General features: G+C 43.7%; 1 protein-coding gene across 1 annotated transcript; it reads left to right on the forward strand.

Moving 5' to 3' along the window:
• The first annotated feature begins 767 nt into the window (after nucleotides 1-767).
• Nucleotides 768-1,130, forward strand: LOC139193162 (uncharacterized). The gene has a single exon (XM_070816142.1). The coding sequence runs from the start codon at nucleotides 768-770 to the stop codon at nucleotides 1,128-1,130; it is 363 nt and encodes a 120-aa protein (XP_070672243.1).
• Nucleotides 1,131-13,556: the final 12,426 nt, after the last annotated feature.

The raw sequence follows: 13,556 nt of genomic DNA on the forward strand, positions 1-13,556 counted from the left end.
ATGGAAGGTGGTATTTATAGGCTTGAGATAGGACCACTCCATTTCCTTTGCATGTGAGCTTGTGTGGGTGTGTGTTGGCATGTTTCCCCTTTACATTTACACTCACATGCTTCATCATTTCAACCACAAAACACACACAATTCCTTCCACTTTGCCGTGAGTTTTGTATGTGTATGCTTCAATGCTCTTCTCTTTGCCATGTGTTTGCTTTCTTTACCATGTGTTTGCTTTCTTTGCCATGTGTTTGCTGCCATGTTTTCCCCTTTACATTTACACACACATGCTTCATCATTTCAATCACAAAACACACACAATTCCTTCACCTTTGCCATGAGTTTTGTCTTCACTTTGCATGTGGGCTTCTTTGCATGTGTTTTCTCCCTCTCTTGCCTTGAGTTTGCATGTGGGCTTCTTTGCATGTGTTTATCCTTGCAATTACACACACACACTTGCACACACATATGCCCAAAACGTCCATCCTCATGCATGCAATCCATTTGAGCCCAATATTGATCCAACATGCACCAAAATGCATTTTTCTTGCCAAGGTTGTTATTAAGGCCTACAAACAAATGAAAATGGCTTTAAACACTAAAATAACTATGGAAACACAACGTAAACGCACGAGAACAAGCCAATTAAGTTGCATAAAAATGCTCCTATCAGCAGACTTCCTTGCCGACCATCCAATCCCAGCCGATTGGAAAATCTCAGACGACTTGCCTGACGAAGAGGTGTTCTGCATCGACATATTCTCGACATGGACGATGTTCTTCGACGGATCTGCACGAGCAGACGGAGCGGGGCCAGGAGTAGTATTCATGTTGCCACAAAGGCAAGTACTACCTTATTCATTCCAGCTAAGCGAATTATGCTCCAACAACGTCGCTGAGTACCAAGCTCTGATCCTCGAGCTCCAAATGGCAATCAACATGGAAATCGCAGCCCTTGAGATATACGGCGACTCCAAGCTCATAATCAATCAACTCCTGACTGAATATGAGGTGAGGAAAGATGACCTCGTCCCGTACTTCTGGCTGGCAACGCAGTTGCTACAAAGGTTTGAGGCCGTGACACTAGAACAAGTCCCAAGAAAGAGAATCAAATGGCAGACGCTCTCGCCAACCTAGCCTCGAGCATGACATTAGGAGAAGACGAAGCTACAAACGTGCCAGTCTGCCAAAGATGGGTAATCCCGCTTGTCACTGAAATAGTACTAAGTGATACAAACGTTATTTCAATACTTCCGGTCAACGTTGAAGAATGGAGACAGCCTCTGATCAACTACTTGGAGCATGGAATACTCCCAGATGATCCAAAACACCGCTCCGAAGTACGTCGACGAGCATATTGCTTCCTCTATTACAAAGGGACACTCTACTGGCGATCTTTTGAATGAGTACTTCTGAGATGCCTAGGCGAGGAAGAAGCCAATCAAGCCATGGAAGAAGCACACTCAGGAATATGTGGAGCGCACCAGTCCGGACCAAAGCTTCATTTCCAGCTCAAAAGAATGGGTTATTACTGGCCAAGCATGGTAAATGACTGCTTAGAATACGCCAAAAGGTGCCAAGCCTGCCAATTTCACGCCAACTTCATACATCAACCGCCTGAACCATTACACCCCACAGCTACTTCATAGCCGTTTGATGCATGGGGATTGGATGTCGTAGGACCAATTGCGCTAAAGTCATCTACATGAGAGGCTTACATCCTGGCTGCAACAGATTACTTCTCTAAGTGGGCTGAGGCCATACCCCTGAAGGAAGTCAAGAAGGAAACTGTCGTCCGTTTCATCAAGGGACATATCATCCACCGATATGGGGTGCCTCGCTACATTGTCACCGACAACGGAAAGCAGTTCTCAAACCGACTCATGGACGAGCTCTGCGAGAAATACAAGTTCAAGCAGCATAAATCCTCCATGTATCATGCTCCGGCCAACGGTCTTGCAGAAGCATTCAACAAGACATTGTGCAACCTCCTGAAGAAGGTAATCGGTAGAACAAAGAAAGACTGGCATGAAAGAATAGGCGAAGCATTGTGGGCATACAGGACAACATATAGAACGCCTACCCAAGCCACACCTTATTCTCTTGTATATGGCGTGGAAGCTGTTCTACCGCTCGAAAGTCAAATCCCCTCGCTAAGGATGGCTATACAAGAAGGCTTGACTGACGAAGAGAATGCAAAGTTGCGTCTTCAAGAGCTGGAAGCGCTGGATGAGAAAAGACTCGAAGCCCAACAACACTTGGAGTGTTATCAAGCGCGACTTTCTAAAGCCTTCAACAAGAAAGTTCTCCCTCGGTCTTTTCAAATGGGAGATCTCGTCCTTTCATTGCGTAGGCCTATCATCACAACTCACAAGACAAAGAGCAAGTTCACGTCAAAATGGGATGGACCATACGTAGTACAAGAAGTCTACACCAATGGCGCCTACTTAATCATGGCGGAAGACGGCTTGAAGATCAGCCCTATCAACGGTAGATTCTTGAAGCGCTACTACCCCTGAAAGGCAACAAATTCCCGCTCTTTATTCGCACGAGCCTAAACTGCATGAACTAAAGCTCCTGGCCCGCAAGAGCATAAACTGCGTATGGCACCAAAAAAAAAATGTATTTTGAACTACGTTATGACTTGATCCCTCCTCGACGAAGGGTACGTAGGCAACTCGAAGTGTCAAAACTTCAAGTACAGTCACACCATCTAAAAAGAAATAATAATAATAATAAATAACACTCTGAAGATCGAAGAACAAATTCAAGAACATAAATGCTTTATTTCTTTGAAAGAAGGAGTTGGCTCCAAGGCCTTATTACAAGAAGATACTACTTGAAAACTATGTCCCTAAAACTACGAATGCGATCTTCAAGCGAGCCTTCCAAAGTCTTCAGAGTCTCTACCTCGGCGGGGGACAAGATGGGTAACTCCATAGTCATGCCTTCCTCTCGTTCTAGGCGCGAAATCTCCTCTTGGTACTGAGAAAGTGCAGTTCCCTGCTCCGCAAGAACACTTCCAAGTTGCGATGCTTCGATTACCAACTGCTCCCGCTCCCGCGTCAATGCATCTAGACGGCCCTGGACAGAAGTTAAAGCAACCTCCGTGACTTGATAATCTCCTGAAATAGCTTGCTGAAAAGACCGGACTTGAGCCAGTGACGAGTTTATCGCTGCTAGCTGATGAGCGCTAACATCTGGACTCAACTTCTCCAAGGAAATAGCACGCAAGGAAGAATACTCAGTCGAGGCGGCCATAAGTTCGGCAATCTTGATCTTCAAGGATGAGGAATCAACGTTAAGGTTGTCGATCGCGGAAACAAACCTCGACAAATCCTCATTGAGCAACATAAGGTCTTCCAGCGGACACTTAGAAATCCTCTCCTCGATATGACCCTTGATCTCCATTGCCGCACCAAGACTGGTGCGATGGATAAGTCGCTCAGTACCGCTAAGGTTCGGCCCTCTCAAAGAGATCTCAGAGCTGGCTGGCAAAGGTGTTGGGCGCATGACAGGTTCTGGCATACCTCCACCTACACATGGCAAACTAGGGAAGTTTGGCAGATTCGGAACAAGCTCTGTACCAGGCGGATCCCCGATCTCCCTGTCTGTAGGTAGGTCACCTACAAATAGCATCTCCGTGTAGGAATAGATATCTGCAGTTGCCAAATCAAGATGACAAGAAGGCCCAACCTAAAGGAGACAAAGGAAGGCGTTAGAAACGAAAGCCAAAACAATGAAAGCAGAAGGAATAAAAAAAAAAAAAAAAAAAAGGAAGTACATACATCTCTCTCAAATGGCGCGCGGTCATCAAATTGAGGAGATCTAAACACTTCCTTCTTCCTATGGCGAAAATTGACATCGCTGTCGACCTGAGCATCCTCAAGTGGTCGCTTGTTTGAAACTTGTTGACGCTGCTGTAGAATAAATCCGTCTTCGTGCGAGTCAACTTCATCTCCCGCCTCTTCAGAAGCATCCGGATGTCGAGGAGACGAGTGTGGGCGTTGATAAGCTAAAGTTACAGGTCTATCTTGTAAGGGAGCCGCACTTGCACAATCAAGGGGTGCCAGTCGCATAGAAACCACAGGGCAACCCTCTCTCGACATACCATCGCCTAAGAGAGAAGAATTGGTACCACTTGTCATCCCCAAGTTCGTATAATGTGTCTTTGACCACCAACGTGCGTAAACACGGGTCACTGGATTACTCTTGAACTCATCCTTGGCCGGCAGCGTGATAACGGCATTTGTGGATGAACGGGTACAAGACTCCCAATGCATGTACACGGCTTGCAGGGATGCCGATGGGTTCTTTTCCTTCAACTTGCCTGGCACGTTTTGGACAAAACCAAATTGCCTGCTGAAACGGTGGGGACTATATGGCTAAACGATGCATTGGTCTTCTTGTCGCAAAGAAACAAACCCCGAGCGAAGGCTTATAAGATAAGACAAGTCTAAGAAGTGGAGATGCGAGTTGTCTACGATGCCTCGCCGCACCGAGCCAACTCTCGCTAAGGGGTCCATCCTCAAATCTTCACAACTTTTAAATAGCGCCCGCGCTCGCAAATCATCAAGGCCCTTCGCTGAGAGCACACCAGAATACTTCGTCATCGATGGCCCTAGCTTGGCTCCGGTCGATGAAGAAGGCCTTGACTTATCTAGAGTTGACAAAGAAAAATGAGTGCCAAAATATTCACCCAACCAACCATACACATAGTGGTAAGGAAGCACTGCAGCACGATCTTCAGTGCTTGCCGAGTCTGAAACAATGCTCAAGCCATTGTAAATGTTGGCTAGGACTAGGATAGCAAGGCTAAAAGACTCACCCGCAGCCATCTTGCTAGCAACTTTGAAAACTCCAGGACGAACTAAGTTAACATCGCCTGTTGGGAAAACAAACTTACAAAGCCAACAAGCTAAGAAAGCAGCCAGGTAAGACTCCTCCACATGCTCTGATGCTATGCCAAGATCCTCAAATGCTCTCAACTCGTCAGAAGAGCGACGCCTGGTTGAGCCAATAACACCAGACGGGTCTGAGTCTCCCTTTGGCCTAGTGGTCTTGTTACGACCAACTTTCTTCAAAGGCTTCTTATACCTCATGGCCTCCCAATACCAGAATTGGATCCATGAGGAAATCCTCACTCCTGATTTACCTTGAGCATCCTGGAAAAGCCTGTGATACGCCCAAAACAAATAGCGGCAACTTGCGGGCAATCCTCGGCTATTGCAAAGAGAAAGCTCATCCGCACTGGGAACGACCTCGTCGTAAAACTTACCTTGGATCGGCAAGCCTCCTATCCTGTGAATATCCCAAAGTGAAATTGACATCTCCCCTTGTGCTGTGTGAAGTGTGTTGGTCACTGAACACCAACGCTCTAAGAACGCACGAATAACGGGAGGATGGCAATCATAACTAAATAAAGATGCGTACACAGCGTGGTAAAGGCCCACCTTAGTAAGCACATCCTTAGATCGGCTTAAGATATCTTCGAGCCACTCCCAATAAAACTCATCAAAAACGGCCTCTCCAGCAGTAGACAGGGTACCATTCCAAGCCATAGCTCCGATGCGGATGTGATCACCAAGAAGCTTAAATGAGGCCGAATGATTGTCACCAGCATGGTGTGACGGATTCAAGATAAGAATCTTCGAGATGCGCGCCTTCTTCTTCGTGTCTGTCTGGACAGAATCTACCACATCACAAGATACTTCGGAAGACCACGACTTAATATGCATGGAGTTATCTTTCGCGGGAAGAGCAAGCGCTTTAAAACCAGTCAGCGGCTCGTAAAGCTTCAACGTCGTTCCCCTGTCTTGCGAGTCACCTGCCTGCGCAAGAATGGTAAGGGTGCTGCCCTTAAAGCACTTAAAAAATACCATGACCTCAAAAAAAACAAAATAAATCAGCAGCAGCACGGCAAATGGGGTAGCTACAGGACGGTCCTTCCAAGCAGCAGCAAGAGGCACATCGACGTCACCACCAAGGAAAGTATGATCAAAAGGCACCACACAGCGAAACCCCGTTGCAGTCTCTTGCACAAACCCTAGGTAGCAGAAATCACAAATATGCTCACGCCCTGCTCACTCCAAATACCACGTCTCTGAAAGCTTCGTAATTAAATATCCCTAACATTATGACAAAAAAATCCATCAGTGAAGATGGCGGGAAAGAGAAACAAATGTATGTATATATGCGTGCAGAGTGATGGGACAAACACACAAATATATATATATATATATATATATATGTATATATATGCATGCAGAGGATGCCACCAAAGGAACAAATGCATATATACATATATATATATATGCATGCGGATGACAAGTGATGGGACAAGCAAACAAATATATATATATATATATATATATATATGCATGCAGAAGATGCCACCAAAGGAATAAATGTGTATATATATATATATGCATGCGGATGACAAGACAAACAAGCAAATAAAATATATATATGCATGCGGATGACAAGACAAACAAGCAAATAAAATATATATATATATGCATGCAGACGACGGGACAAGCCAATCACCTACCATATATATATATGCATGCAGAGATCCAGGCATTAGGGGAAAGACGAGGACAGCAAAGTGGTAGGACTCTAAGCAACCACATACCAGCACCATTTCAGCCAGTCATCCATTTCTTTGATTTTGTTTACCAGCTCAGCAGCTAGCCAACCCGCTCCAGCTACAAAGCAGAGAGGATGAGTAGCTGCAGACTCACGCCTGCAAATTTGAGAATAGCTGCTTCCTGCAGTAACCCACTTCGCTGAAGCTTCACCCGATCCTCAAGTTTTGCTCTAATTGATTCACAGATCCGAGCTTCAGCTGCCACTACACCTCTCCATTTTTTTTCAACTCTAATTGACCACGTGGGGGAAGGAAATCTCAGAATTTGCACCGCTGCAGCCTGCAACCCCAATTGAACCTACGATCACATGCTCTCTAGCATTTTGTTGGAATGCAAACGGATCGTCTCCCTGCTGCAGAGGGCCAGCATTTCCAACTTGATTGGGGTTCAGGGTGCAGTTAATAGCCAATGAGAGGACCAGAAGAAACTTGATGTTGTCTCCAATGGATGTTTTCTCTCTCTGGTCTCTGTGGCTCAAAGTAGCAGTGGCTGCAAAAAGTTCAAATGGAAATGAGGAAGAGGAAAGGGGCACGGTTCATGGTCCTTCAACAAGTGGAAATAAAAACCAGTGATGATCTGCTCAGTCAGATGCGAGTGCTTGGAGAATGGCGGTGAAACGGCCGACGATCATTTCATCGTCACTCCTCCAGCTGCCTGACGATCTACTGTACTCGGCGGCTGTGCTCAATGATAAGGGCAAGGATGACAGGCAGTGCAATAGTGTGCGGCAGTTGGTGCAACAAGGACGTGAGGCAGTGCGGCAACCAGCAAGGATGACAAAGGCAGTGCGGCAAGGATGGTGGCTGTGCAATGGCTTGGCAGTGACGGCGAGAATGCAGTGGCTGCGCAGTTGGCCGTGAAATGGTTGCGTAGTGGTGGTGTTCAGAGAAGCAAGCAAACCTACACAAATGTGAAGCAGCAATCGAATACCTGCCTAAAAACCTTACAGGAAGGCTTACTTATACACACCAAAACAGACCAACATTACAGGGCACATGCCGCGAAATGATGATACTCACATGCAGCAATCTTTTGTTAAAGCTGGAAAAGCTTTAAACGCCCATACTTACCTGCCAGCAAGCAGCATATTTGGGGAAAAAACAAAGACATACAGCTTTAGCTGTATGTTTGAGATTGAATGATCACCACGTAGGTTATCTTCCCACCACCTCCACTGCATACATTTTCAGGTCATGCATCCATTTTTCTCCTATCTATTCATATTTTCCGAGTAATCAGACAAAGGGAGATCGGACATCACTCAAAACGCTTAAAATCTGGAGAAAAGCAAAGACAGAGGTGCAAAGCAAAAGTGAAAAGGAAAAGGAAAAGAGAAGAAGAAAAGCCAAAAAAAAAAAAAAAAAAAAATTTCATTACGATTCATTTTGTCTGCCAAGAGACAGAGAAAAAAATAAAATAAAATAAAATAAAACACAATAAAAATAATAATAATAATAATAATAATAATAAATAAATAAATAAAAATAAATAAATAAATAAAATAAACTAAAATAAAAATATATATATATATATATAATTAAAAATAAATAAATAAATAAATAAATGTACATATAGACACTAAGTGAAATAAAGCCCATTTTTATTAATGTTTTCAATAAATTACAAATATGTACATACACATAATTCAAAATAAACAAACGAGGGAGAGCCTTCATAAAGGTTGCTCAGGCAGAGCCTCAGCAGTCGGCGGGGCCACAGAAGGAGGAGGTATCGGAGGTTGATCATTCGGAGCTTCACTACGCGGTACAACCCCATAAGACGAAGGCAAATGTTGTTGGAACAAACCCACAAACCTCCGATGATCAAGTAAAATCTGACCATCAGATTCCTGCATCTGGTCAATTTTCCTCTTCATGTTTGTGGCATAGTTGTGTGCGAGCTTGTGCAACTGTTTATTCTCATGCTTGAGCCCTCTAATCTCCTGTTTGAGACTCATCACTTCAGCCGCCAACGATTCAACTTGACGGGTTCGAGCAAATAGGCGTTCGGCCATGTTGGACACAGAACCCGCACACTGCACACTAAGAGCTAGAGACTCCTTAGCAGCCAACTCATCAGACCGCCTGGAAAGTAGTCTGTTATCCTTGGGAGTGACAAGGTTCCGGGCCACCACCGCAGCGGTCATATCATTCTTCATCACCAAATCCCCAACGGTAAGAGGACCAGTAGGAGATATGAAGGATGGGCGCCATATGTTATCTGGAGAAGACGGGACTACCTCTTCACCAAGGTTTAAATCAAAACGACGGTCGGAGGGTCCAGACATTTTCAAAGGTGTTGAAGAAAGAAGAGGTCAGACAAATCAAGATCTTAGAAGTGCAAGAAGGGAGTTTCTACAAGCGAAAATTCAAGTGTGCTTTGAAACGAACTGCGTGCCTATATAGAAAAAATCAGCACTCAGCGGGATTTCAAAGATCGAAGAGGTGAGCTCAGAGTTCGAAAATGCCAATTCAAAAATCGAAGAGGCAAACTCAAAAATCGGAGAAGCATCTTGCTTTTCCAGACGCGTTAGCACCCGTCACACGCAAACTCAGCTTTGCGGAAATCACGGGCAATTTGTTAAAGCGCCAATCCCAGATATCGAAGAGGCGCCAGTCTTTTTCAGCCTCATCAGCACCCGTCACACGCAAACTCAGCTTTGCGGAAATCACGGGCAATTTGTTAAAGCACCAATCCCAGATATCGAAGAGGCGCCAGTCTTTTTCAGCCTCGTCAGTACCTGTCACATGCAAACTCAGCTTTGCGGAAATCACGGGCAATTTGTCGAAGCGCCGATCCCAGATATCGAAGAGGCGCCGGTCTTTTTCAGCCTCGTCAGCACCCGTCACGCGCAAACTCAGCTCTGCGGAAATCACGGGCAATTTGTCGAAGCGCCGATCCCAGATATCGAAGAGGCGCCAGTCTATTTTCAGCCTCGTCAGCACCTATCATGTGCACACTCAACTTGACGAAAATTAAGGACAATTTGTCGAAGATTTCTGATAATGAAGAAAGCACGTGAAGCCATACTGATCAATCACGCATTGGTTGCCGACACGAGTAAAAGAATAGTACCTCTACAGGAACTAAAGAAATTCCTATAACTGTCCACCTTCACCCTTCATAGCAAGGCAGACATACAGAACCTTTCTTCATCTCCGAGAATGCCTTCCCAACGAAGCCTCTCGAGTCACTCAGTGTTTCTTATTCCTTGGGGTACCTCTGCAAACAAATGACACCAAAGCAAAAGTATCTCATATCATCAGGGTAGAAAGCAAGAGTATCTCATATCATGCGTTCTCCCTGTCCTTTCCTTTGTCCTTGTTCTTACCTACAAAGACAAGGATAAAGAAAACAATATGCCGGAACCTCCACTCAAACTCGGATGCCACATTTGCCTGGAGAACAGATAAGGCAAGTGAAAATGATACCTTGCAGCATGTGGAGACAACGTGCAGAAGAAACAAGCAGAGAAGAATGCAGTCTTCACAGTCAGCTCAGCAGAAGAAGTCCGAGCTGAGGAACTCAAGAAGCTGCCACATCTGCTTGGAGAAACAAGCAGAGAAGAATGCAGCCTGCATAGTCAGCTCAGCAGAAGGAGTCTGAGCTGAAGAACTCGAGAATATGCTACATTCTGCCAGAAGAATAGATAAGACAAGGGAAAATGATACATCGAAGCATGTGGAGACAAGCACAACAAAGCACGTGCCGATTCATCCGCTACTTCTTTAAAATCAAAAGTATCTCATATCATCAGGTTTGCGATCACTCTGGACGGTGAACTTGTTTTGACCCTCAAATTCTTGGGTCGACTTACTAGGCGTCGTGGGCTACACATGCCGATTCACCACCCTTGAATCAAATCCTTAAAGATCAAGTCACCAACTGGAAGAAGAGCCCATCAATCTTGAAGATCATACCGTTGACCGAACTGCTCAGGTGTGAATTAGAAAGATTGAACAAAGCAACAAGTCGTCACCTCCACCTCGTGCCTGTTTGCCATGTGTTCAAGTCAACCTTCAAGAATCAAGCCTTAACGGTCCTTGAAGAAGCTTCCAGCCAAATTCAAGATCAAGCCTCGACGGCCCTTGAGGAAATCACAAGTCCGAGTCAAGATCAAGTGTCTACCACCCTTGAATCAAATCCAGTTCAAGAATAAGCTGTGGAAAGTCAACAATTGGAGGAAACCAGAAAATCTTCCAACCCAATTCAAGAATAAGTTGTGGAAAGTCAACAATTGGAGGAATCCAGAAAGTCTTCCAATCCAGTTCAAGATCAAAGCTGTGGAAAGTCAACAAGTGCAACAAAAGACGTGCCGATTCATCCACTACCAAAGCCAAGGATCCTCTACTACATGAAACTCCTTGGGGTCCAATTTCAACCTGCTAGATCAAGCCTCGATGGCCGTTGAAGAAATCTCCAGCCCAATTCAAGATCAAGCCTCGATGGCCCTTGGATCGACATCTACAGTAAGGGACTTCAAAACGCATCTCCTACACGTGACAAACACATGTATACGACGCGCCTTGAAGTGGGGGCATTTGTAGACATCGAAATTTCGGTAAATAAATGTTGACCGACAAATCAAAGTTTCAACGCTCATGTATTACATAAATTTTACACGTAGCGTGTATCTAAACAAAAAATCGAAATAAGTTGGAAAAGTCATCAAACAGGACACGTGTCAACACCTGGCAGAAACGATTTATTTCATCTGGAATATTATATTCAAAATTAGGCCTTGGAAATTTCTATAAATAGAAGGCTAATTCATTCATTTGAGGGGAATTCAGATTAGACCTTGAAGCTCTGAAGCTCTGAAACTCCGAAGCTTTCAAGCAAATCCCGAAGGATCAAGAAAGCCCTTTTCATTCTTCATCAAATCCTCCTTCAAGATCAAGCCCCGACGGCCCCTTGGATCAACAATCATCCACCTTCAAGATCAAGCTCCGACGGCCCCTTGAAGAACTTCCACCAAATTCAAGATCAAGCCCCGACGGCCCTTGAAGAAAGCGTTCTTCGTTCTTCGTTCATCGTTCTTCTAAGATCAAGCCCCGACGGCCCCTTGGATCAACAACATCAACAAATCCACACGTCCAACCGTTCTTCAAGATCAAGCCCAAAAGCCCTTGGAGATCCGTTCATCACTGTTCTTCAAAGATCAAGCCCAAAAGCCCCTTTGAAGATCCGCTCAAATCCACATTCAAGATCAAGTCCACGGCCCTTGAAGAACGTTCATCCTTAGATCAAGCCCAACGGCCTTTTGGATCAATCGCACATCCACAAATACACACCTTACGGAGATTGAATCAGAGGATCAAATTTAAGAGAGATTGTAACCCAAAATCATCAAATACAAATATTTGTTTGTGCATGGTTGTTCTTGTCTCTTTCGTTTCAGGAATTTTCCGTGTTCACAGTTACGTGACGAAAATTGAAATGACTCAACTACCCCACTTTAATGTTAAGGGTCAGACTAGTGCACAAAAAACTGAAGACTAAATGGTACATATTTCAGCTTACTTCGAAAGGAATGGTCTTTGGACAACAATCCATCCTCAAGGGGAACATTTTGTCTCTCAAATGGATAGTTAGGCCATCTCTATAGGGCTATAGGCCAAAATCCAGCCCGAAATGCTGTAAAACACAACTCCAATGGAGAGCTGGGCTAAATGAAAAGGGGACCCACCAGGCCAAGCTTTAACCCTTTGGCCATCGGGCTTGGCATTCTTACCCAGCTAGGTAGCCCATTTGAGGGGCCTATTTTTTATTTTTTTATTTATTTTTCCAGACCGATATCTATAAAAAAAAATCTAATTTTTTTTCCTATAAATACCTAAGCTATTTCTAACATCATTTTCATAAACACCCCTCCCTTACCTGTTCCAATAATCTAAATTTAAGTTTTTCAATATTTTTTCAAATGGCCACATCTTCAACCAAAGGATAAGAAATCCGGAGGCTTATTCATTTAGCAACAAGTGACACTCAAAATATGTCTAGAAACCTTATTTTAATATGGTAGTTTAATCCAATTAACCAATAAAATTAAAGAACAAACTTAAAATAATAAATTATTGAGGGGCTAAAAAATAGCCCCCTTCGGTTGGAGATGGTATATAAATGTGGCTTGGCACTGTTTATTAAAAAATAATTTATTGCAGAGCTATAATCTGGACGTGGGCTAAACATAGCCCATTCAATTGAAGATAGTTGTAGGGGCAATTGTCAGACCATGATTTTCCAGAGCCAGAGTAAAGCTGATCCGAATACAGTTATCTTAGAAGTCCGGTCATGGACTCACCAACTCCAGGTGGATTTGGATTGGACAAAGTAGCGATGCCACCATCACACTATTCTCAGGCAATAGGCAGAGTCCAAGCAATTACGTCGGATGACCATACTTGTTCCGCAAGGCACATGATCTAGACCTAATCCTTTTTTCTTTTTTCTTTTTTTGTTCTGAAGATCTAGACCTAATCAAATCCTTATAAGTATTGGCGTTCTTGCAATCTAGGAATTGGTGTGCGCAGGAAGTAATCATAACTTCTAACATAATGCAATATATACTTCTAGATATCCTGTAAGATTCTCCCGGCTTAACTATCATGGGGTACATTACAAAAAAAAATATGGATACAAATTAAATAAACAAATATGGATACATATTAAAATTGTAAATCATGGGTACAAATTAAAACTAAAAAGAATGGGAAGTGTTATTGGCACTTCAAAAATCTCATTCTACACTCCTCACAAGTGTATTTTTCTTTCCTAATATAGAAAGTTTGGAGTGTAAAATAAGATTTTTGGAGTGCTAATAACAATTACATAATGAGATACTAGTAGAATTTAAAAAAAAGGTACAAATTATAAATAGAAATATATGGAAAAAATACTAAAAAGATATTGT

This window comes from Malus domestica, chromosome 16, assembly GCF_042453785.1.
Source record: "Malus domestica chromosome 16, GDT2T_hap1".
NCBI lineage: Eukaryota > Viridiplantae > Streptophyta > Magnoliopsida > Rosales > Rosaceae > Malus > Malus domestica.